The sequence below is a fragment of the Lissotriton vulgaris genome, chromosome 5 (genome assembly GCF_964263255.1).
Source record: "Lissotriton vulgaris chromosome 5, aLisVul1.2, whole genome shotgun sequence".
Classification (NCBI taxonomy): Eukaryota; Metazoa; Chordata; class Amphibia; order Caudata; family Salamandridae; genus Lissotriton; species Lissotriton vulgaris.
This window is the reverse complement of record NC_141693.1, coordinates 2,012,129,462-2,012,154,848: the sequence shown is the minus strand read 5'-3', so window position 1 is coordinate 2,012,154,848 and position 25,387 is coordinate 2,012,129,462. Positions and strand designations below refer to the sequence as shown.

The window sequence follows — 25,387 nt, the reverse complement described above, 5'->3', positions numbered from 1 at the left end:
GTCGTGATGTCTGCACTTTAATCAAGGGATATCCTCCTTACATGGTTTATTCAATTAACCATCCGTTTATCTGAGACCGGCTTCCCTGCTCCGCATGCACCTCTTCCTCTTTAGTAAATCAAAGTCTCAAAGACCAGGAGTGAAGGAGTGACCCCTCGTTTGTAATGGTGACTGAGGTGGGGTGTCAGACATGCAATATGGTAGTTCCCAGCCACCCCTCATACCTTCAGCACCGGGGCATGTAACCTTCAAGGCAGGACGTGATTTCTTGAAAAAACTTCCCTTTTCAAAGCACCAGACAAGTGTATCACTCTTTTATAAACGTAAATTAGACTCTTTCAATATCTGGAAAACATCTGTGTGATGTACATTAATAGTTTATTCACATTTGCAGTAATATTTATTTTTATTTTTTATGCCGCTAAAACAGCCTCTTCAGTACACTTATAAAAACATGGTCATAAACCACTAAGAACCCTTCATGTGTTTTTTGTATGTCGTAAATTTGCAGGGCTATATAGCTCGTCTTCTCATGAAATGACATTGATGCACATAGCTTACAAAAATCTATTTTTATTAGAATTGGTCCCTACTTTTGGGGTTCCAGCACTAGCAAGCTTGGGTGTCCTGCACTGATCGGTTGATGCACAAAATGAGTAAATTAGCCTCTTCATTATTGTTCTTGAGCTGCAGGGGGGGTCCTTCAATCCAGGGTCTTTTCCATGGACCATCATGCTTGTGATAAAGGCACACTCGTCGTTTCGTCTCTGCATGAAACTGTTCATATGTACTGGTCCCACCAATAACTTGGTGAACTTGGCTCCTATGCACGTTGCAGAAGCGCAGTATTTACATTCTGCAAAGGCTTCTGCAGCGTTCATTTACCAGTGACGGAGTCTAACTGCCAGGAGTGAGCTTCTCCAGCCACCTGCTCCATCCTCCTCCAGGAGCTGGCCCGGCACCAGCTCTGATGACTATCATCCTACACCTGGCCTGCGCTTGCATGCTCAGGTCTATATAAGGCTTCCTTGAGCTCCAGGCCCTAACACGGGGAAGGTGTGATGGAGAAGCGTCATCATGAGCATTAGGACACAGTCTGGGGGTTACGATTGAGTTATTCAGTTAGGTGAATGCAGGCTCCTTCTGGCCCTAAAAAGGGAAGGGTCTTTAAAGCACAGCTGGGTGGGTGACACAGAGACTTGTTGGGAGGTGGGCGACACTTCTGTCTCGATATCACAGCTGGGTGGGTGGTAGGGTGCAGACACAGGAAGGGTGGTGGGTGACACTTCAGTCTCCAATGCCGCACTAGGTGGATGCAGACCCCTGGGGGCCCTCTGCGGGAAGGGTGGCGAGTGACACGTCTCTGTCCCCTTTCACAGCTGGGGCCCTGAGATGGTTGATTGGTTGCTGATCCCCTGGGATCTTTCTATGGAAAGGTTGATGAGTGACACTTCTTGGTCTCCAGCTGGTGTCCATTCTGAATGGGGTTTGTGTAGATCCCTTGTGGTCCTGACATATCGGAGGCAGCGGAGATGCTGCTTCCCCTTGCTGACACCAATACAAACACTGAATGTAGACCCTTTGGGGCTCTGACTCAGGAAGGGTGATAAGAGATGCTTCTGGTTTGTGTAAGAGCAGACTCCACGGGTACCTGTGGGAACTTTTTTTTTCTTTAATTGTCCATACGTAATACAGGGTTAATGGTCTAGGATTGTGCTAATTCAATCCGTTTACCACTTGTGTCATGGGCCTTAACCCAACTGTTGGACCTAGAATTCAACACCAGTGCACCCTAGTAGGACTAGAACACAAAGTAGCGAGGTTGGGAAGCCCAAGGCTCATTCAGGGAGGTGGGGTGAGGTATTGACTCGCCACTCGGGGTTAATCTGGGAAGAATAAACTACATTTCTGCCAGTACTTCAACTTGGAAGAAGAAAATGACTGTAATATAAACAATGCAATTACTGTTTATAGTCATCAAAAACACGTTTGTTCAGGGTAAGAGCAGAATTCCCATAGTGGGTCAATGAGGAGTTAAGGGCAGGATTATATACTGGTTCATTTAGGAGTGAAGGGCAAGATTATATGCTGGGTCATTGATGGGTTAAGGGCAGGATTCCATAGTGGGTCATTGAGTTAAGGGCACAATCACATGGTGGGTACTAAGGAGTTAAGGGCAGGATTATATACTGGTTCATTTAGGAGTTAAAGCAAGATTGTATACTGGTTCATTGAGGAGTTAAGGGCAAGATTATATACTTGGTCATTGAGGAGTTAAGGGCTGGTTTATATACTGGGTCATTGATGTGTTAAGGGTAGGATTCTGAAGTAGGCCTTCGTGGTTTTAAGGACAGTCGCTATAGTTGACCATTGTGGCTTCAAGGACAGCATCCCATAATGGGTAGTCAAGGGTTAAGGGCAGGATCCATTGGTGGGTCATCGAGGTTAAGGTAAGGGCAGGATCCCGTAGTTGGTCATTGAGGAGTTATGGGCAAGACTATACACTGGATCATCGAGGAGTTAAGGACAAGATCCCATAGTGGGTTTTTGTGGAGTTAACAACGGTCTTCGTAGTTGATCATTGTGGCTTTGAGGACAGTATCCCATTGTGTGTCTTCATGGTTTAAGGGCAGGATCCCATGGTGCGTCATTGACATTTAAGGTAAGGGCAGGATTCCGTAGTGGGTCATTAAGGAGTTAAGGGCAGAATTCCATAGTGGGTTGTCGAGGCTAAAATCCTGTGATGAGTCATCTGCGGTAAAGGACAAGACCCCATAGTGGGTCTTTGTTGGGTAAAGCGGTTATTCTCCATAAGAGGTCCTCTAAGGGTTAAGGGCAGGGCCCCATAATGGGTCCTTGAGGAGTTAGACTCTGGACTGTCCATGGATCGCCAAGGGGTTAAAGGAAGATTTCTTAACGGATCCTTGAGGATTAAAGACACTAGAATACTAGTCCATCCAGGGCTCGTGAGAAGATCCCTTGCTAGGTCACCAAGGTGGTAATTGCTGTTGAGAGTATCAGATCTCAAACTTGCTTAGGGATCGTGTCCAAGGCAGGAACCTGCCTGATCATGATTGGATACGATGCTGGGTGATACCAGACTTGAATAGACGATTAGATATCCGCACTGGTTCCTCAGGGGGTTAGTTGCAGATCACTTTCCTGGTCACTGAGGTGTTATTGGCTTCTCCCACTTGCTGAATCATTGACCAGTTGATTACAGGTAGAGGTCTACATGTTAGGCTGTAAATTTAGATTCTTCACCTTTACAATATACCCAGGTGCCAGACTTGATCTGGAATGTTTTTCAGTGTAGCAACTCCACACCAGTAGGTGGCGCCATACAGCTCCACGTCAAACCTGTTCAGCCCCAGAAGTGATGACTGGAGCCACATATAAGCGCCATTTAAGCACGCCGACTCCTAGTCTTTCTACACCTTTTTGCAAGCATCCGAAACTGGCTCCCAACTTGTTCTCATTTGTTGACAAGCTTTTTCTTGACATTCTTTTTTACAATGTGCAAGGGAACATCATGTCCACTCCTAAAACTACAGGGTTTAAACTTTGTGGGGGTTATGGTTAGTAAATGTCTGTCACAGATCCCTGTGGAGTGTCTCTAGAGTTTGGGTTCGGGCCTCAATCAATCAATCAGTCACGGCATTTGTAAAGCGCACTACAATATACCCACGAGGGTCTCAAGGCGCGAGGAGGGGAGGGGGTGGGGGGAGCTGCTACTGTCCGAAGAGCCAGGTCTTGAGGAGTCCTCTGAAGATCAGAAGGTCTTCGGTCTGCCGCAGGCGAGTGGGAGGGTGTTCCATGTCTAGGCGGTGAGGTGGGAGAATGATCTGCCGCCGGCGGTCACTCTTCGGATGCGTGTGACGGTGGCGAGGGCACGGTCTGCGGAGCGGAGCTGGCAGGTGGGGGTGGAGAGGCTGAGTCTGCTGTTGAGGTACGTTGGGCCGTTGTTGTGGAGTGCCTTGTGAGCGTGGGTGAGGACAAGGCTCCAAGTCATGGAAGGAGTGTGCTCTTGTGCATCTGTGTGCCAGGAACACAGAATCAAGCTTTATTTTGCCAAACACTGAAGGAAGTTGCTCAAGTCCAGGTCGAGAGCATGGACCTGTTACTACTCTCTTTGCTGCTCATTGCGGTCAAATCATCTGGCAAGTCACCGCCCAAGAACAAGCATGAGAAGGCCAAGCGGGGGGCTCTCCAGTCTCCCCCTGGAAGTCCTGAGGACATCAAAGTGCCACTCAATCCTGCTCCCCCACCAAAGAGCCCATTCCCCAGCTGATCATGATGGACCCCAAATTTTAATGGAGAAGTGTGGCTCAATGGTTAGAGCGGAAGACCCTGTTGCAGAGGTCTCGCCCGGGACCAGGGTTCAATCCCTGCCTCTGCGGCTCTTGGACTCAATCTCCCCGGACCTGATGATTCTCGCTTCGGTGCCTAGTCTAATCATGGGTCCCACTCTGTGACTCTGGGCAATAGCTTGCTTAATCTCCACAACGGCCCCAGCAGCGCTTGGATGCCTGGCTTTACCTTGGGGGGGCCCAGGAGTGGACATTTCACGGGAAAGCCAGGAAGGGTTCCACAGCGGTATGAATACAGCGCTACGAGACCTCAGGGTAGAAGTGCGCTATATAAATACAAACACATTTACATTTACAACTTTCAAAGAAACCATGTTGCAAATCTTTGACGTCGTCCTGGCTCCCTCTGGAGTACCGTCTGAATCCAGAGGCCTCTAGTCATGTTGCCACCGGCAGATCTGTCTTTTGTGCCTCCTGAACCTTTTCAAGTTCAGCCCGGACTCCGGAACAGACTCTACGTCTAGCACCAAGATCAAAGCTGGCTGCAGCTGAGGCAGTTCCAGAGAAGGGCACCAATTGTGTTGTCCTGTCTGACTGCAAGACAAATCAGCCTTCACACCGATCAGGTCACATCCCAGAACAGTTCCAATGCAACCAGCCCAGTTCCTATCAACCGGCCCAGTTCCTTTACCTGGGAGCTGCACTCCAAACATTTCTTTAGATCAGACTCTGACCTAAGCCATCCAACCTTGCATGACGATGGAGCTGGTATGAATTTCCACCACATTATGAGGATGAACATATCTATTTGGACCTACACGAGACCAATTGATTACACTTTGCCTGGCACTGGGCTGGGTTCCCTTCCTGTCCTTCAGTGGAAGAAACCTAATTTACTGCAGTCTTCAGACAGATAGCCAAAGTCTTGGACTTGCGGCTCTCATCTAAGATGAAAACCAATGTCCTCACTGAAATTGTACAGCTTGGGCAGTCCTTGTCCAAGCCCTTGTTGCCTTTAAACGAAGCTCCGAACTTATTCCTGTACACCCGCAAATAGACCTCTGGCATGAAAGACCTTCATCGGAAGACCCTGCTTCTTAACCAACCACCCTACTCCTGAGCGCAGGATTCGTGCCAGCTGATTCCCTATGTGTACCCAATGAGATAGAGATGTAAGGAGAATTAAGGCATTCGGTAAATGGATATTCGCCTCGGTCCCTAGCTTTCTGCTGGGCGGTACTTTAATTTGTAATGGCACATGGATGCTGAGCTCTTGCTTGCAGTCACAGAGAAATTCCGTGCCATCCTGGCGCAAGCTATTCATGAAGACCAGGATGTGGGCAAATATGTCATGAGGTCAGGCTGGTCACTCCCAACTGTTTAGGCAGAGCAGTCTGGAGTAGCGTGGTGGCTGATGCCACGCATGGATGAGATTAACAGGCCTCTTGGGTGATGTTCCGGCATCATTCATGCCTTTTGTTGTGTCTCATCTATTTGGCAAGAAAGCTGATTCCTCATAGCAATTCAAAGACAGCAGAGGCACAACATTGTCCCTCTGTCTCTCCACAGACTCTAGGCAGTATCCCCAACTGTTTTGCCCTTTCAAGGCATCGCCAGCGATGTGCGTGTAAGCAACACCAAGACCCACCACTCCAAGAACAGGTTTTGCAGTCTGGCCAGGGATCCTGAAGAGACAATCCGGGCCCAGTGGGACAGCAACTCTTCCAGTCCCCCGCCCTCCTGCAGCATCCTCCAAGCCATTTTAGTTTGCAACCAGCAGCACACAATCATACTGTGAGTGTCGGGCCCAGTCATTTTCTCCATGAGAGGCAGGCTGTAACATTCAGCAGGTGGCTCCTGCAGATAATTCCACAATGCTATGCCCTGCTAGCTTTTGGAGGAGCACTTGTCCATTTTACTGTAGGACGTTCAAGATCTTTTGGTGAAAGGACGCCTAGAGAGTGTCCCGGCTTAAATAAATTGGAACTGGATGTTACGTCCGCTGTTTCCTAGTGCTGAAAAGGCAGATGTCTTCATGTTATTTTAGACCCCCCGACCTCTGTTTCTTCCTGGGGAAGGGCATCGTGATGCTCACGCTGGCCCAGGTTCTATCTGCCCTGAAACAAACAAAATGATTCCCTTGGGTCGTGTACAGGAAGAGCTTAAATTTAGGTGTAACCACAATTAAATATAAAAACACTAACTTAAAAAATAAATTAATCAAAAATTGAATTACATAACAATTTATTAAGCAATAAAAAAACACTTTACAGTTACACTGGAAAAAATGTTAAAAAGCAATATCCAAACCTTAAATTTACAGGCCACCACAGTAACCAGCAAGTTACTTTCTTAGATATTATCATCAAAGAAGAGGAGGGGACCCTTAAGGTGGAATTATTTACGAAACCTACGGACAAAAACACCCTTTTGTTATACTCCAGCAATCATCCCAAATCTCAAAAAGATAACGTACCATTCGGGGAATTCCTACGTCTTCGCAGGAATTGTACCAACTTGAATGACTTCTACAAACACGCGGAGAACACCAAACTTAAACTAGAAAATAGAGGTTACCCAAAGAAACTGATCAAAAATGCACTGAAACGTGCACGGTTTTATGACCGAGACAGTCTCTTGGACCCCGAAAGAAAACCTAAAAAGAACTCCACATTAGACAGGATAGTTTTTGTTACCCAATACTCACATCTGAGCAATCAGATCAAGAATATTGTTTACAAAAACTGGAAAATACTGAATCAAAACAGGGAGACTCAATTGAACAAACCCCTATTTTCATTCCGTCGCAACAAGACCATTAAAAACAGTCTAGTTCACACCTATCCCTCCGCAAAAGAACAGCAACTAACTCTGTCAGGAAATCTTGCTTCAGGCAACTACAAATGTGGAACATGTTCCATTTGTCCACAATGCATTGTAGGGAGCAACTTAAAACACAATGGCAAGAACCTTAAACCCACTACCTTCAACAACTGTCGCAGCCAGAATGTAATATACCTGCTGCTTTGCCCATGTAATCTAGGTTACGTAGGTGAAACAGGTAGAGAATTGCGTATCATAGTTCTAGAACATAAGTCAGCGATACGTACTTCTAAAACAAATGCGCCCCTAACAGAACATTATAAGGAAAAGAAACACTCCTGTGAAGATATCAGATGGTTCATACTAGAAAAAGTGAGACAAAATAGAAGAAGGGAATCATTTTGTTTGATTTAGGTCTAACACCCCAATTCCCTTGTTTACTTCAAGGGGTTCCTCTCTCTATTCACAAATCTATCTGCCCTGAAACCAGGAACTGGGTGGTCGGGTTGGGCCTGCAGGATGCCTTTGTCATTGTTCTTGTTCTGCAGGCCCACAGGTGGTACTTGCGGTTCAAGTTGGAGCACAAGCATTTTGAGTTTGCTGTGCTCCGCTTCAGCCTCACCAAGGCCCATTAGGTTTTCCTGAAAGTAATGGTGGTGGTGTCTGTCCTGGATATTTCATGCCATAACGCTGGTATCCGTGCACATGTTCACGAAGCGCTAATGCCTTGATAGCCAGAGCAGACAGGAAAGACATTTGGCTGTTAGATTCTGCAGGAATTTTTAGCCTGAGTCATTCCACATACCCACCTACTTCGGAAGGTGCGGCTACTGCTTTGGTATTCTAAAGATGAAGAATTTGAAGTTATAAGTATTGATCGGAAGAACAAGTTATTTACTTTTAGCAACACTTTCTGGTGGATTCTGTATCTAACTGTAGATTCCTCATGGCACTCCCACCTTCTCATTCTTTATGATGGCCTCTCATCTAAAAAGATCCCAAATTGCACACTGGCACAGATAATTAGCCTATGGACTTCTTGTTCGAGGGCGAGCACAATGTTAAGAAATAAACTGACGTTGCACGCTTAGTTGGTGCATATATGCAGCTCTAGCAGTCACTTCTGTGGCATAACGTGGTTGGCCCAGAGAAGCACACCACCACCTTCTGGGGTGCATGTACTATGCCAAAAAAGGTCCTGATCCAGTCTAGCACCTCACAATATTCTAGAAGTGAGGAATCTGTGGTTATTAAAGTCTCCACCAGAAAGAGCATTACCAAAGGTAAGTAACTTCCTTTTTTGGGATATGGTTCTGATAGGGGTGTATTTTATTTTCTGGCTGCTCCCAACATTGCTTTGATGTCAGACTAAAGGCTGAAAGCATGCTGTGCAAATCTCTGCGACCTAAATAAAGGCAATGCTGTGTTTGTATTTTAAGTGTCCTCTCTGGGATTCAGTGGGACAGATGTGTGTTAAAGTGTTGTAGTGTGGCACCTGTGGTTAGTAAAGCATATTTTGAGAATCTGTGACTTCCCAAACATGCCATTTTCTGTAAAAGCCTGGGGCACTCCAGGTTGGTTCTGGATCACTTGTTGACCCCAGGAGATTAGTCACTCGGGCACTCCTGGTGGGTTCTGCATCACAGTGGAGATTCCATTCACTCTTGGGTCTGACTTCTGGTGGGTTCTGTATCACTGTTGGACCCCTGGAGATGAGTCACTCGGGCACTTCCTGGCGGGTTCTGCATCACAGTAGAGATTCCATTCACACTTGGGTCTGACTCCTAGTGGGTTCTGCATCACTGTCCGCCTCCAGGAGCTGACAGTCACTCGGGCACTCCTGGTAGGTTCTAGATCACTGTCAGCCTCCAGGAGATGTCACTCGGGCACTCCTGCTAGGTTCTAGATCACTGCCAGCCTCCAGGAGATGTCACTCGGGCACTCCTGGCAGGTTCTGCATCACAGTAGAGATTCCATTCACTCTTGGGTCTGACTTCTGGTGGTTTCTGGATCACTGTTAGACCCCAGGAGATGAGTCACTCGGGCACTCCTGGTGGGTTCTGGATCACTGGCAACCTCCAGGAGATGTCACTCGGGCACTCCTGGTGGGTTCTGGATCACTGTCATCCTCCAGGAGAAATCACTCGGGCACTCCTGGCGGGTTCTGCATCACAGTGGAGATTCCATTCACTCGTGGGTCTGACACTTGGGCACTTCTGGCGGGTTCTGCGCCACAGTGCAGATTCCATTCACACTTCGATTCGACTCCTAGTGGGTTCTGCATCACTGTCAGCCTCTGGGAGATGATAGTCACTCGGGCACTCCTGGTGGGTTCTAGATCACGGTCAGCCTCCAGGAGCTGACAGTCACTCTGGCACTCCTGGCGGGTTCTGGATCACTGTCAGCCTCCAGGAGATGACAGTCACTCGGGCACTCCTGGCAGGTTCTGCATCACAGTGGAGATTCCATTCACTCTTGGGTCTGACTTCTGGTGGGTTCTGTATCACTGTTGGACCCCAGGAGATGAGTCACTCGGGCACTCCTGGCTGGTTCTGCGCCACAGTGCAGATTCTATTCACTCTTAGATCTGGCGGGTTCTGCATCAGTGTCAGCTTCCAGAAGATGACATTCACTCGGGCACTCCTGGCGGGTTCTGCTCCACAGTGCAGATTCCATTCACTCTTAGATTCGGCTCCTGGCGGTTTCTGGATCACTGTCCGCCTCCAGGAGATGCTAGTTACTGTCATCTCAGCAACACTTTCAGCCCCCAGGAAATGCCAGCCACTCCAGGTCTCGGACTCATGGAGAGTTCTCGATTACTGGCAGACTGAGCCGATCCTAGTCACTGGAGCCCCTGTGGTAGGCTCTAGTTCCTAGGCTGACCATTTGTACACCCAGCCTCTGAGTATTCCTTGCAGATCCCAGGAGATTCCAGTCACTAGGGCAATCCTGCTGGATTCTAGAGGCACCCACTAGCAGATCGCTTGAGATGCCTTTCACTAGAGCACTCCTGTTGGGTTCTAGAGGAAGCCTGCTGGCAGATCGCAGTAGATACCCGTCACTAGCACACTCCAGTTTGGTTCCAAGAGCACTCCCGGGTAGATTCCAGAAGATGCTTGTCACTTGTGTACACCTGTTTGGTTCTAGAGGCACCCTCTGGCTGATCCCAGAGGATGCCTGTCGGTATGACACTTCTGGTGGTTCCTGTCAGTTGCAAATTCAATGTGAAACCGCCATGATGGATTTTCTGATTTATTTTGCTTTTTTCCCTGAAATTGTTCCATTATTTCTTTCTCCCTTACAGCTGCGATTAACCTAGCGAAGTTGAAGCTGTTCCGTCATTACTACGTCATGGTGAGTGGTTTGGAACATATCAGTACTGGGAACAGAATTGCAGACGAGGCGTGCAGCGAGGTAGCTGTAGTCTAGAGTTACAGCTGTGAATAATAGTCCTACCCTTGCTACGAGCAGGGCTATAGGCAAGGCCTGTTCACGGAGGTAGGTGAGGACTGGTATGAACTATGTACATATTGTATGCATCCTTCGGCGCTGGGAAGTTTGTTTATAGCATGTGTGGCTGTAGATACATATGCTCTATATCTCCTACCATCTAGTGTTGGGCTTGGATGCTCGCAGGTTGCTTTTCTTCAAAGAAGTCTTTTGAGTCACGAGTTATGGTGCGACACCTCCCTTCGTTGGTAGTGCACCTGGCTGGGAGCTGTTCATGTATCACATGCATCTTCTGAGGGTGTAGAACTATGAATACGAATGTGTGTGAGTGAATCATTTGAGTGTAGGGTTGGAAGTGATGCCGGATAGGAGGTGTTCTTACATCCCCTGTGAGTATAGAGCTATGGACGATGACTAACTTTGAGCTGTTCTTCAGTTACATGCTTCTTCTAAGTGTAAAACTATAAACGAGGCAGACTGCAAGCATGTTTGAATATGACATGTATTACTCGAGTGTAGAGATTTAGACTGCCAGATGTAAGTTGTTCACATTTAACATGCATCGTCTGAGTGTGGAGTGGTAAACGATGCAGGTTTGAACTGAACACATCTTGTGCATCATCTGAGTGTCGCGCTGTAGACTTCGCTGGATGAAACTTGTTTACTTACTGTAGGCATCGTCTGAGTGTATAGATGTAGACTACGCCAACAGAAAGCTATTGACGATGCCTACAAGCATCGTCTGAGTGTAGGGTTGTATATCACGCCGACTGAAAGAGGTTCCCTCTTTGCAGGCATCTGAGTGTGGAGCGATAGACTACGCTGACTGAAAGCTGTTCAGTGATTGCAGGGACATGTAGATGCCCTCTGACTCCAGACCAGGGCTGTAGATGTAATCCGCCTCTAGTGTAAATGCACGCAGCTGCACGCCCTGGCTGTAGTTGTACTCTGCCTCTTGTGTAGACATGTAGATGCCCTCTGACTCCTGAGCAGGGCTGTAACGTGCTCTGCCTGTAGCGCAGCGTACTATAGCACATGCGCTGTCACTGATTTGACCACTCTCCTGTCTCTCGTTCTCCTTCCAGATCGTATGCTACATTTACTGCACCCGCATCATTGCCATCCTCATCAAGATCATTGTGCCCTTCCAGTGGAAGTGGCTCTACGAGGTACGCATTCACTGCTGCGAGCTATATAGTGCTGAGTGTTAGCGAGGCTCTACGGGGTATTTAAACACTGCAGCAAACACTGATGGCAAGTTAATAACTGTGGTATGGAAACACGGAGTTGTGCTTTATAGTGCTGATGGCTAATGAGACTGATGAGGAACGTACACACTGCAGCAAGCTTTATTGCGCACATGACCAGTGAGGCCGCACTAGAGATGAAAACACTGCAGCAAGCTTTATAGTGCTGAAGGCCGGTGAGGCTCGAGATACAGAAACACTGTGGCAACCTCTGTAGTGTGGGTGGTTAGTGATAATGATGCTTAAAAGCCCAGCGGAACCCAAAGTTTTTTTTTTCCAAACAGTGACTGGTGCAAAGGCAGAGCTGTGAGTAACTAGTCTTCTGCACATGAGGACCTTCAGACTCTTGAGCTCTCGCAGTCATTGAGAGGTCATTCACTGCTTCTACGTATTCCACGTCCAAGCTGAGGGTTTACAGATCCAGGCACTACAAAGCTTGTCCACAAGGGGAAATGCTGCAGATGATGCTTGGCACATTGCAAAGACTTGTTGGCAAAGACTGCTCCCACAAACTCTGGTAGAGCAGGCTGTGTTGCAGACACCAGGACAAATTCAAATGGAATAATATACTTGTTTTCTGACCCTATTTTCTGCAGCTGTTGGATGAGTTGGCCACGTTGCTCTTCTTCGTGCTGACTGGGTACAAGTTTCGACCAGCGTCTGATAACCCGTACCTGCAGCTGTCTCAGGACGACGATGACCTGGAGATGGATGCAGTGTAAGTGGAATTGTGATTCCTGAGCGTCTCATCATGCCCTTGTTCAGTTGCAGTTGAGGAGCATGAAAGGGAGGGCAGGTAACCGGGGAGGTGGCTGGAGATGCGTGCAGTGTGAGTGGATAATGCACGCTTCTCCTGGATCATGACACTGCTGTCCTCACTCTGTCCGGGTAAAAGATCATGTCTGCCTGAAAACTCTTGAGGGGCAGGTAGGGGAGAGCCGGAAAATCACCTCCTGGCCTTGCTCTGTCCCAGTGAAGGGACTCCTCTCCCTGAAACATCCACAGGGTCAGGCTAAGGAGGGCAGGTCATTTACTCCTGTTCTTGTTCTATCCTGGTGAATGACATCTCTGCCTCAAAGATTTGACGACCAGTAATCATCTCCCTTTCTTGCTCTGTCTGGGGACAGGGGCTCCTGTTCCTCAGGTCTGGGGGCACGGGTTGAAGGAGGGAGGCATGAGCAGGTAATGGGGGAAGGTACCTGGAGAAAGGCGCACTGTGCGTGTACATTGTATGCTTCTCCCTGAGCAGGTCTCCTGCTTTTGCTCAGTCCTAGTCTGCCTCAAAGAACTGGAGAGGTATTTTGGGGAGTGCAGGTAAATATTGTGTTCTTGCTCTGTCCCAGTGGAAGGGCACCTCTCCATGAAGGACCTTCAGTTTCATTCTGGGGGAGGGGGTGGGCAGGTAATCTCCTCTTTTCCAGCTCTGTCCTGGTGAAAAGGCTCCTCTGCCTCAAAGATCTGGAGGGGCAAGTGGGCAAGACAGGTAACAGGAGAGATGGCTGTAGACGGGCAGTGTGAGTGGACATTGTAATCTTCTTCCTCAGCATGTTCTTGTCCTTGCCTTAGCATCCACCACGGTAGACACAAGTTGAATTGTTATAGTTCCTAATATCCTTGATGAGACACCAAAGCCCTTTGGCAAATTCGATGCTCGCTAGCTACCCTGTTGGTCCTGATTGGTTGGAAGGGTGTGGGTTTGTACTGTGGTCTATTTCAGAGGTGTTTCAGTGTTGTGCATGATGACCAGTTGTGCTCTTATACCATGCCACTGTTGAGAAATAGCATGCTCAAGCTTTTAAGGCATTGCTGTCTGGTTATCAGGATACAGGTTGCCAGTGTGGCCTATTTGGGATTGTTTTGTGTTGTCTATGATGAGCAGTGTTGCTCTACAGTATCTGAAAGAAACAATTAATTATAGATTCCTTACCTGAACTCCCTCCAAGCGTCAGACTCGGTCCGAAGAACTTTTTGATCAGCGGTACCCCTGCGCATCGATAGGTGGCATCGGTCGACTCTGCGTTCGTCGTTGGCGACGTGGTCGCCGCAATGACTTTACGTTATCTACTTAGATACATCCCTTGTGTGCTGACGGCAGTTTGTTCTTTTTCCACGCCAGCCAGCGCAGATCCGGAGAGAGCGGTACCTCCAGTCCATTTGTGACTTATTTTTTATGCAACTTTTTTGTTGACACTGTTTTTGAGACTATCGACTCCTGGGGTACGCAGGGATGTCCAGTCGTCCTCTGCCTGGCTTCAAGGCTTTCGACACCTGTCGCAAGCTGATGCCAGTTACAGCCCGCACCGCGTGTGCCTGGGCATGACCATGATCTCAAGAACTTCCGGCCCATCTCCTTGCTTCCGTTCCCAGCGAAGGTCATCGAGAAAGGAGTCAACAAACCGCTGACCCGCTACCTCGAGGAGAACAACATCCTGGACCCGTCCCAGTCCGGATTCCGCAGCAACCACAGCACCGAAACCGCCCTCATCGCCGCCACCGACGACAACAGGGCCCTGCTGGACAAAGGCGAAACTGCGGCCCTCATCCTCCTGGACCTATCAGCCGCCTTCGACACTGTCTGCCACCACACCCTACACAAACGCCTCCCCAACGCAGGGATCCGAGACAAAGCTCTAAAATGGACCACCTCCTTTCTCTCCGGTAGAACCCAGAGTGTCCGCCTCCTCCCTTTCCAGTCTGAGGCGTACCCCAAGGATCATCCCTTAGCCCGACACTGTTCAACATCTACATGGCCCTGCTCGCCCACGTCGCCTGCAACCTCAACATCGTATCCTACGCCGACGACACACAGCTGATCCTCTCCCTCACCAAGGACCCCCTCACTGCCAAAACCAACCTCCACGAAGGAATGAAGGCCGTCGCCGAATGGATGAAGGACGGCAGTCTAAAATGTAAAAAAATGTACATTGATACTTGTATAGCGCACTACTCACCCGCAAGGGTCTCAAGGTGCTTGTACGAATACTGCTGTGGAACCCATCCTGGCTTTCCCTGAGGCGTCCACTCCTGGGCACCCCCAAGGTGGAGGCCAAGTATCCTTAGCGTTGTGGGGGCCGTTGTGGACATAAAGCAAGCTATTGCCCAGAGTTGCAGAGTGGGACTCCATGATAGGCACCGAGGCGAGAATTATCGGGTCCGTGGAATTTTCGAGCCCAAGACCCGCTGAGGCGGGGAATTGAACCCTGGTCCCGGACTAGACCTCTGCATCACGGTCTGCCGCTCTAATCATTGAGCCACACTTCTCCACTGCAGTCTGAAGCTGAACTCTGACAAGACGGAGGTCCTCATCCTCTGCTCCACACCCTCACCTTGGGACGACTCCTGGTGGCCAACCGCGCTGGGAATGGCACTGACACCCACCGACCACGCAACCTGGGTTTCATCCTAGACTCAACACAGTCCGTGACCAAGCAAGTCAACGCCGTCGCATCCTCCTGCTTCAACACCCTCCGCATTCTCCGGAAGATCTACAGGCGGATCCCAACCAACACAAGAACGACGGTCACCCAGGCCCTCATCAGCAGCAGGCAGGACCACGGAAATGCCCTCTACGTGGGAACCCCAGCCAAACTGCTAAAACAACTGCAACGCATACAGAACGCCTCTGCATGCCTGATCCTCAACATCCCTCTACACAGCCACATCACACCCCACCCGAGAGACCTGCACTGGCTGCCCGTCAATAAAAGGATCACCTTCAAACTCCTCAACCACGCACACAAGGTACTACATGACACCGGACCAGCTTACCTCAACAGACTGCTGACCTTCTACAACTGCCAACTCCGCTCCGCCCTCGCTACAGTCCCCCGCATCGGAAGAACGACCGCCGTTGGCAGATCGTTCTCCTACCTTGCCGCCAAGACCTGGAACACACTCCCCAACCTCCTAAGGCAGACCCAAGACCTACTTCCCTTCAGGAGACTACTCAAGACCTGCAACCCCCTCCCCTCCAGCGCCTTGAGACCCTCACAGGTATGTAGTGCGCTTTACAAATTTCATGATTGATTGATGATCGCAAGTCGTGCTCCTACTGCCGGGCCATAAATCCGAAGTCTTTGCGGGAGCGGTCCCGAAAGCTTCTCAAGGCCCGGAAGTCTGCTCTGTGAGGTCCCGGTTGTCTGGGAGGTCAAGGGACCGGTTGCGGAGTCACCACCACTAGTCATCGAAGTCTTCACACTCCTCAGGTAAGTCAAAGCACAAGAAGAAGATGAAGAAGCATCGTAGCTCATAGACTTCTCCCTGTCCATCGACAGACGCGATGAGGGATGCGGGCAGTGGCCATCCCGCGGCTCCGCGTGAGGAGACTGAGGGGTGGACTATGATTTTCCCTCCCTTTCCAGGACTTGGAGCAACCCCTGCCCAGCTTCGGAGTTTCTACAAAATGACGCATGCCATCTTTGGACAGCTGACTCCGCAGCGTGCCTTCGGGCCCTGCGGACTCGACTGGAAACCCTGGGCCTTCGACACCAGTGGCTCTGGCCGCGGCAATGCAGGGTCCCCTTGGATCTGGATCGGTGCTGGTCGACCTTATAACACCTCCCCCTGCGCCGATCCCACCGGCACCAAGTCAACACACGACTTCAGCCTGGAACCTGAAGTTCACATTCCAGAGCCCCCTGCTGGCAGTCTAGACCCCTCAACTGGAACCTGCAGGTCCCATTCCAGAGCCCCCTGCTGGCAGTCTAGACCCCTCAACTGGAACCTGCAGGTCCCATTCCAGAGTCCCCAACCCCCGCCTGCAGCCTAGAGCTCTCAACTGGAACCTGCAGGTCCCATTCCAGAGCCCCCGCCTACAGCCTAGACCCCTCAACTGGAACCTGCAGGTCTCATTCCAGTGCGGCCTGCCGGCAGTCTAGACCCTTCAACTGGAACCTGCAGGTCCCATTCCAGAGCCCCCTGTCTGCAGTCTAGACCCCTCTGACTGGAACCTGCAGGTCCCATTCCAGAGCCCCCTGCTGGCAGTCTAGACCCCTCTGACTGGAACCTGCAGGTCCCATTCCAGAGCCCCCTGCCGGCAGCCTAGACCCCTCAACTGGAACCTGCAGGTGCCATTCCATAGCCCCCTGCTGGCAGGCTAGACCCCTCAACTGGAACCAGCAGGTCCAATTCCAGAGCCCTCTGCCGGCAGTCTAGACCCCTCTGGCTGGAGCCTACAGGTCCCATTCCAGAGCCCCCTGCTGGCCATCTAGACCCCTCAACTGGAACCTGCAGGTCCAATTACAAAGCCCCCTGCCGGCAGTCTAGACCCCTCAACTGGAACCTGCAGGTCCAATTACAAAGCCCCCTGCCAGCAGTCTAGACCCCCCAACTGGTACCTGCAGGTCTCATTCCAGAGCCTCCCCCCCTGCCTGCAGCCTAGACACCTCAACTGGAACCTGCCTGTCCCATTCCAGAGCTCCCCCCCCCCCCTGCCTGCAGCCTAGACACCTCAACTGGAACCTGAAGGTCCCATTCCAGAGCCCCCGGCTGGCAGTTTAGACTCCTCTGACTGGAACCTGTAAGTCCAAGTCAAAAGCGCCCTGCCGGCAGTCTAGACCCCTCAACTGGAACCTGCAGGTCCCATTCCAGAGCGCCCTGCCGGCAGTCTAGACCCTCTGACTGGAACCTGCAGGTCCCATTCCAGAGTGCCCTGCTGGCAGTCTAGACCCCTCAACTGGAACCTGCAGGTCCCATTCCAGAGCCCCCTGCTGGCAGTCTTGACCCCTCTGACTGGAACCTGTAAGTCCCAGTCCAGAGCGCCCTGCTGGCAGTCTAGACCCGTCAACTGGAACCTGCAGGTCCAATTACAGAGCCCCCTGCCGGCAGTGTAGACCCCTCAACTGGAACCTGCAGGTCCCGTTCCAGAGCCCCCTGCTGGCAGTCTAGACCCATCAACTGGAATCTGCAGGTCTCATTCCAGAGCCTCCAACCCCCCGCCTGCAGCCTAGATCTCTCAACTGGAACCTGCAGGTCCCATTCCAGAGCCCCCTGCCGGCAGCCTAGACCCCTCAACTGGAACCTGCAGGTCGAATTCCAGAACCCCCTGCCGGCAGTCTAGACCCCTCAACTGGAACCTGCAGGTCCCATTCCAGAGCCCTCTGCTGGCAGTCTTAGACCCCTCAACTGGAACCTGCAGGTCCCATTCCAGAGCCCCCTGCTGGCAGTCTTAGACCCCTCAACTGGAACCTGCAGGTCCCATTCCATAGCCCCCAACCCCCCGCCTGCAGCCTAGAGCTCTCAACTGGAACCTGCAGGTCCCATTCCAGAGCTCCCTGCTGGCAGTTTAGACCCCTCAACAGTCTAGACCCTTCTTTACCCCCACGTCCAGTAATTCACGCCGCAGTTACTGCCATTAGGGCGGGTCTGATTAATGCTAGATCCGTGGTGAGACATGCCGCCGATGTTTTCGAATTACTAGTGGATGGCTTGTTGGAGGTGCTGTTCGTCACGGAGACGTGGATGACCAGCACGTCCGCTCCCAGCGTGGAACTTGCTGTTCCCAGAGGTTTCAAGATTGCTAGGGTAGACAGACCCCTGGGAAGAGGGGGCGGACTAGCCGTCATTTTCATGGATGAGTGGCACTTCGCCTCTGAGCCACCGGTTGCGAGTGCTGGGGGCGAGGTTCTTCACTTTTCCATAATAATTTCCCCCCATTTCACTTTAGGAGGGTCTTTGATCTACAGGCCCCCGGACCTGGCTAATCACTTTCTCGACTCTCTAGAAGAATATATAGTGCAGCGGGCCTTAAGTTTTCCTAAATTTCTTCTGGTCGGCGACCTAAATATTCATATGGATGTTCCTGACTCACCTGAAGCCCATAGGCTTGGTGAAATTCTCGACCTCTCACAGCTCAAGCAATGGGTGACTTCCCCGACGCATACGGGAGGCCATCTGCTTGATCTAGTTTGCTCCAACTTCCCCATTCAGACTGTTAGCGTTGAAAAAACAACCTGGTCCGCTCATGATCTGGTTAGGTTCGCGTGGGAAATGGTGGAATCTGGTTTAACACCCCCCATGCGCCACACCCAAAAGATCAACTTGCCCGCGTTTAAACAGGGCCTGTCAGGAGCCCGCCCAAGATCTTTGAGGCTCCTGGATGAGGCGGTCTGCGGGTTCAATGAGTGGGTGTTGCAGGCGGCTACTGTATCCATTAAATACACCACCGTGTCTAGACACAGGCACTCTCCCTCCCAACCCTGGTTCTCCCCTGAGCTGAGGGAGATGAAACTAGGCTGCAAAAAACTAGAACGAGCGTGGAGATGTGGGTATTGCTCTGAGACCAAATCTGCACTACGTTTAGCCCAAAAAGACTATTGCGCAGCCATTAAGGTTGCTAAAGGGAACTACTATGCAGGGCGTATCGTATCGCTAAAGCTGATAACAATAGTAGAGAGATCTTTTCTATTGTTAGGAGCTTTGTATCCCCTGTTGCTGATGCTGTCACTCTTCCGTCCTCTGCACAATGGTGCGAAGACTTGTCCACCTTCTTTATCAGCAAAATAGCCAAGATTCAGCAGGACCTACTAGCGGCTCTGCCTGCGGACTGCTTGGCGTCCGACGCGGGTCTTACAGCATGCCCCCACTCCGAACAGCAGCTTACGCACTTTCTGCAAGTTGAGGAATGTATTGTTCTGCCTCTTCTCCAATCCCTGAAATCCGGTTCCCCCGCTGACCCTTGCCCAGCCCGTGTGCTTTCAGAGGTGGCGGAAACGGTCTGTAGTGAGATCACGCAGATAGTGAATCTCTCCTTGGCTTAAGGCAAAGTGCCTCTCGACTGGAAACGAGCCAAACTTCTGCCGCTCCTGAAAAAACCGGGACTGGACGCTTCGGTCCCCGGGAACTATCGCCCCATATCCCTTTTGCCAGCACTCGCTAAAATCTGTGAGAAAGTGGTTCTTCAGCAATTGGAGAGTTTCGTAGAATCTTCCAATGCCCTCCATCCTGCCCAATCGGGCTTTAGGGCGGCCTACAGCACTGAGACTGCGCTGGTGGAGATGACTGAGGCAATTCGGGAGTGTTTAGACGGAGGCGGCAGAGCGGTCCTGATTTTATTGGACCTCTCTGCCGCGTTCGACACCGTCCCCTACGAGCTCCTCCTCGCCAGGCTGTCTGCTATTGGTATTGGGGGGGTTGTTCTGGCCTGGTTGTCCTCTTTCCTCTCCGATAGGACACAGCAGGTCTGGATGCCACCCCACGCCTCAGAGCCCAAACCACTTCTCACAGGGGTCCCTCAGGGATCTACTCTTAGTCCCCTACTGTTCAACATTTACATCACCCCCCTGGTTTATCTAGCGGAACAGTATGGGGCTAAGATTATAGGGTATGCAGATGATACCCAACTACTGTTTACCTGGCCTGACGATAATCTTGATACGTCGGCAGTCCATTTGTGTTTGTCCTCGGTATTTCGCTGGTTAACTCAGGCCCAGCTGAAGTGCAATGAGGACAAATCCGAGGTGCTTTTTTATGGTTCCTTTCCCCCCTCGTTCAGGAAGACGCTGTGGCCCCCAAACATTCCCAGCCCGAAAGAGATGGGGAGACCTGCGAAAAACCTTGGCATCTGGTTTTCAGAGGACCTTAGATTTGAGGACCATATTAAGAAGCTGACGGGCAGCTGCTTTGCCACGCTGAGAATGCTCCGCAAATTCTTCCCTTTGCTCCCAACGGATGCCAAGGAGACGGTTGCTCGAGCTCTCATACTGGCAAGGCTGGATTACGTTCCAGAGCCCCCCGCTGGCAGTCTAGACCCCTCAACTGGAACCTGCAGGTTCCATTCCAGAGCCCCCTGCTGGCAGTCTAGACCCCTCAACTGGAACCTGCAGGTTCCATTCCAGAGCCCCCTGCTGGCAGTCTAGACCCCTCTGACTGGAACCTGCAGGTTCCATTCCAGAGTCCCCTGCCGGCAGTCTAAACCCCTCTGACTGGAACCTGCAGGTCCCATTCCAGAGCCCCCTGTCTGCAGTCTTAGACCCCTCAACTGGAACCTGCAGGTCTCATTCCAGAGCCCCCACCCCCCGCCCCTGCTTGCAGTTAGACCCCTGTACTTGGAGCCTGCAGGTGCCATGCAGCCTAGACCCCTCTACCTGGATCCATCCCAGGGTGCCAGCCCCCTGCGTGCGCCTTTCGAGAGCCCTCGGACTGCGTCGCCTCCCTGCCCCTCCAATGGGGGGCTTCTGATGCCTCCAGCCCTGGTCCAGGCGCCTCAGATCACCCCCGGCGTCATATGAGCCCAGGAGCGTGGGTTGGAGGAGGGTAGGGGGGGTGTTGTCCTTCTCCTCTCCGGGTCACCGCTCTCTCTGACCCCAATCTCCCGTGCTGCGTCCCGCCGCCACGGCTGCCTTTTCCATTTTCTGCTCCAAGGACCCCGGTCCATGAGCGCCGTTCGGGAAGGCTCGACATTAACGAGGGCTGCGCAGCCTGGTGGGGGGGGGGGGGCAGGGCCGAGGCTCGGGTGCGGGTGTGCCACGTCACAGCCCCTAGCTGGCACATGCAGAGCCCCCCCCCCCCCAAGAACGCAAAGCCTTGCTGAGGGCTGTTCCGAGTCCAGCGAAGGATGCTCCAGCGGGCAGCGATTAGGCATCGGGGGCGCACAAGGGCGGGGGGGAGGCGCAGCGATAGCAGGTCTCGGCCACAGAGTGCGACTGTCCCTTGCTGTGCGCGAGCAGGGCTGCAGTGCCAAGGGGTGTGATGGGGGTGTAAGGCGACAGTGCCAGCATCCGCCAGGCTGCTTCCCTGAGAAGAGCGGGGGCATGGCCGGGCAACACGCCTCAGCTGAAGCCAACTGCTGGAAAGACTGCGGGAGCCGCAGAAAGCACTATACACGGTGGATTCAAAGCGCTTTAAAGAAGACAACACTATTCATACAGATCATTCAAAACCTTGAGCACACCCACGCGCCTTCCTACAGCCAGACACCGCTGCAGAGTCCTCCACACACACCAGAAATGACAGGGGTGCATTGTCAGCGTGGAGCATAAGGACTGAGAAAGCCCCCCAGCGTTCAGTGTCTGGCAGACTGTACTCTACCCCCCCCCGTCTCTAACGAGGCTGTGGTAGGTGTGAGAAGCTGGGTTCCTGTTGCTGTAACCCCCCACACTTTTTGCCTGACCACTGATGCACTTTTGACTTGATGTGCCCGGGGTCCCAGCCAATCAGTTTCCGAGGGCCTGTGTACTTTCTCCAAAACGAACCCAAACCCAATTGGCATCTCTGCCCACAGATCAGCCCCTGGTAAATGGCATCATATGTACCCAGACCACTGTGGCCAAGGAAGACCCTTAAGGGATGCAGCACTTATTGTGCCACCCTTAGGGGCCCTGCACCCTGACACACACACACACACACTGCCTTTGCAGGCTGCATGTCCTGGTGCAGAACAAAACAGTCGACATGGCACACATCCCTGTGTGCCATGCCCACAGAACCCACTGCCCTGGCTTAGATCAGTCACCCCTCTAGCTGGGTGCCCTAAGCAAGTGGTGAAGGTACAGGTGCAAGAGTCCTGTGCCCCTACAGTACCCAGGTCCATTCATGGGCACTGTGAGTGCAGTGCTGCCATTAAGAATATATGGTGCTGGGAGTTGGTCATTACAAACTCTACAGCACCATAAGGACTACACTGAAGACTGGGAAGTTTAGTATCAATCTTGTCAGCCCATTAAACCCACACTGATGCCAGTGTGGGATTTAATGAAAAATGCACACAGAGGGCATCTTAGAGATGCCCCCTGAAAAACGACCTACCACTAGTGTCCAGGCTGAGTGGCTGCTTTCAGCTGACACCACCAGTCATGTTTCTGGACCCCTGGATCGAGAGCCTGCTGCTCTCGGGGGCCTGAAACAATGAACCTCCTGGGACGAGGTGCCAAGCCTCCACCCCCAGGATGGGCAGGGTACATGAAGGGGAAGCTTTAAAGGCTTGCCACATTTGAGCTTCCCCGGGCCACTTGCTGCTTTCAGCAACTGATCCCCACTGATTCTGACCACCACTTTGGGCGGGATAACCGGCTGGAAAAACAAGTGAAGAAAAAAAGGAAGATTAAACAGCCGTGCTGAAGCTAACAAGAGGAGGGCGCCCACTGACTTGGCCCCACCTCTACTGACTTGGCCCCACCTCTACTGACCTGGCCCCACCTCTACTGACCTGTCCCCACCTCTACTGACCTGTCCCCACCTCTACTGACCTGTCCCCACCTCTACTGACCGTTCCCCACCTCTACTGACCTGTTCCCACCTCAAATCTGCTCCAGGGAAATCCCAGTGTGTCCTGCAGCCAGCAACCTCTAGAAACTTGGAGGGCCTGCCTGCCTCCAATCCAAAGACTCTATCTCCCGTGAACTCCGGATTTGTTCAAACACCAGACTACAGCTCCGCAAAGATCTGCACGTTTCCACAACTCTGCACCTGAAGCCCACGGCCCGAGTTCAAGTGGCCCAACACCAAGAGGAGAATTCCCCGGCAATCCTGCCCGAGATCTGGCAACCCCTGACCTGCCTCCTGCCGACACCTGCAGCCTCAAACCGGAAGGTTCCCCCAACTGCGACCAGCAGCTGGTAAGAAGATTCGACCGTAAAAGGCACCCCTGCACCCGACGCCCCCAAGGCGTTGGGTGGGCCAACCGACCGTGTCTAACCAACCCCCAAGATCCCAACTTACCTCTCCAACTGGTTGTCGCACCCAGAGGACCTTCGTCCCCGAGCGTGCAGTGCTTTTGCAACCCGGAGACTCCCCATTGAAAGCTGCAGGGCACCCAACGCCTAAACAGCACTCTGCGCCCGGCCGCCCCAGTGCCGCTGAAGGTGCATCTTTTGTGATGGCATAAACCTCCATTTGCCCTGAGCTTAAGTCCAGGAGCTTTGCTCCCACAATCCAGTGGCCTGCTCATCAGCAGCCACCAACCGGAGGCACCTTATCCCCCATTGGATAACATTGGGCCTCTGCATCCTGCACCCGGCCGCCCTGTGCCGCTGAGGGTGTAAGAAGAGTGCATTCTTGACCCTTGGGGACCCCTGAGTCTTACCCCAGAACACCAACTCCCACAACAAAGTACTTACCTTTAAACTGTTAACACTATTTTCCTCCATAGGACTGTTTTTCTATGAAAAGTTTCTAAGTGTGGAGTTGGAAAACCTAAAGAAATGCTTTAAAATTGTACTAACTAAAACGATTTTACTTACCTTTTTACAGGAAATGTCCCAGTGCAGTATCAAGGTATACTACACTGTGTAAGAAAAGTAATCTCAAAAGTAACTTACCTGTAAATATACTAAAAATCCTGTACAAAGTATATGTACTGTATTCTGAAAAGCATTGCACCATCAGTAACCCTACTGTAATCAAATCAAACTACATTTACAATTCATTCTGTTTTACCACTGTATATTTACTGCAAGGTAATTATCACTTACCTGTGCCAGGCTTGCGTGGTTCTAGGAAATAAAATAACTAAAATAATAATTTTATGCAAAACAATTGGTATGAAGTTGTTTTTGAGTGTGTGATTTAATTTACTGAGTGTGTATAACAAATACTTAACACTGTCCTCTGATACTTCCTTACTGCTCGCCCACACTACCACAAATAGAGAGTGAGGTGCTATCTACTTTACCTCGGCCTACCTTTGGGGTTCCACTGGACTCTGTGCACACTATACCTCACTTTGGTATAGTAAATACAGAGCCAGCTTCCTACAGTAGGTGTCCAGTCAGTGTCTGCCATCCTCATAGTAGGTGATCCCAGATTCTTGGAAATGGTTATTAGACCTTCTAAGGTGCCCTGGTTAGCATTAACCTTTCTCGAAGTTCCTTCTTTTAACTTTGCAATCTTAGTGCATGTATTGATAGCCGAAGTTGCACAGATTCAGAGCTCAGATTCTGAACTCTGTATTTGGATGCACAGCCCAATGATCCGCCCTTCTGCAACACTATCTTAGAAGTGATGCTAAGCAGGCACACTCCAGGTTTGCACGAGTGGTACTTCTGCATCCCTGAATAGTGCCTGGCATTCATGGTGGTTGCCAAGTAGTGCCATTTAGGACTGCTTCTTTCTGCTGCTTCATAGTTAAATTGGGGACAAGATAGCTGAGAATGATGTGGTGGGTTCTGAGCTCCACAAACAAGGCACGGGTTCTAGGTTCCCATGAAGAAGACATAGGTTCTTTCTAAGCTCCCACGAAGACCGGTTCTAGGTTCCTATGAATACACAGGTTCTGTGAGCCTTCCTAGATGCAGGTTCTTAGCGCCTAGAAAGAGAAGAGTTAAAAGTTCTGTGCACCCACAAAGGCACAGGTTCTAAGCTCCCACGAAGAAGACACAAGTTCTGTGCACCCACGAGAAAAATGTAGGTGTGAAGTTCACAGGGAGAAGACTGGGATCGAGTCTCGGACCGGAAGTGAACTGTGCCAGCTACAGTGAAAGATCCTTTAGTCACAGGCGAAAAGCGGCCAGTACACCCCACAAGAGCACAGATGATGCAATGGAGAACCCATGCCAGTGATAAACCATACCACATTGAAGGTGCGCTAGTGCCCACTGTGTACCCACATGCCTCAGTCTGTGT

At 51.1% G+C, this 25,387-nt stretch overlaps 1 protein-coding gene across 2 annotated transcripts in view; it reads left to right on the top strand.

Annotated features, from left to right (window-relative positions):
- Positions 1-25,387, top strand: part of GPR107 (G protein-coupled receptor 107) — a 230,880-nt gene that overhangs the window by 159,715 nt on the left and 45,778 nt on the right. For both annotated transcript variants that reach the window (XM_086924821.1, XM_086924820.1), the window contains exons 15-17: positions 10,438-10,487; positions 11,669-11,752; positions 12,427-12,548. In XM_086924821.1, coding sequence (XP_086780947.1) covers positions 10,438-10,487; positions 11,669-11,752; positions 12,427-12,548 — 256 coding nt within the window. The remainder of the gene's footprint in view (positions 1-10,437; positions 10,488-11,668; positions 11,753-12,426; positions 12,549-25,387) is intronic.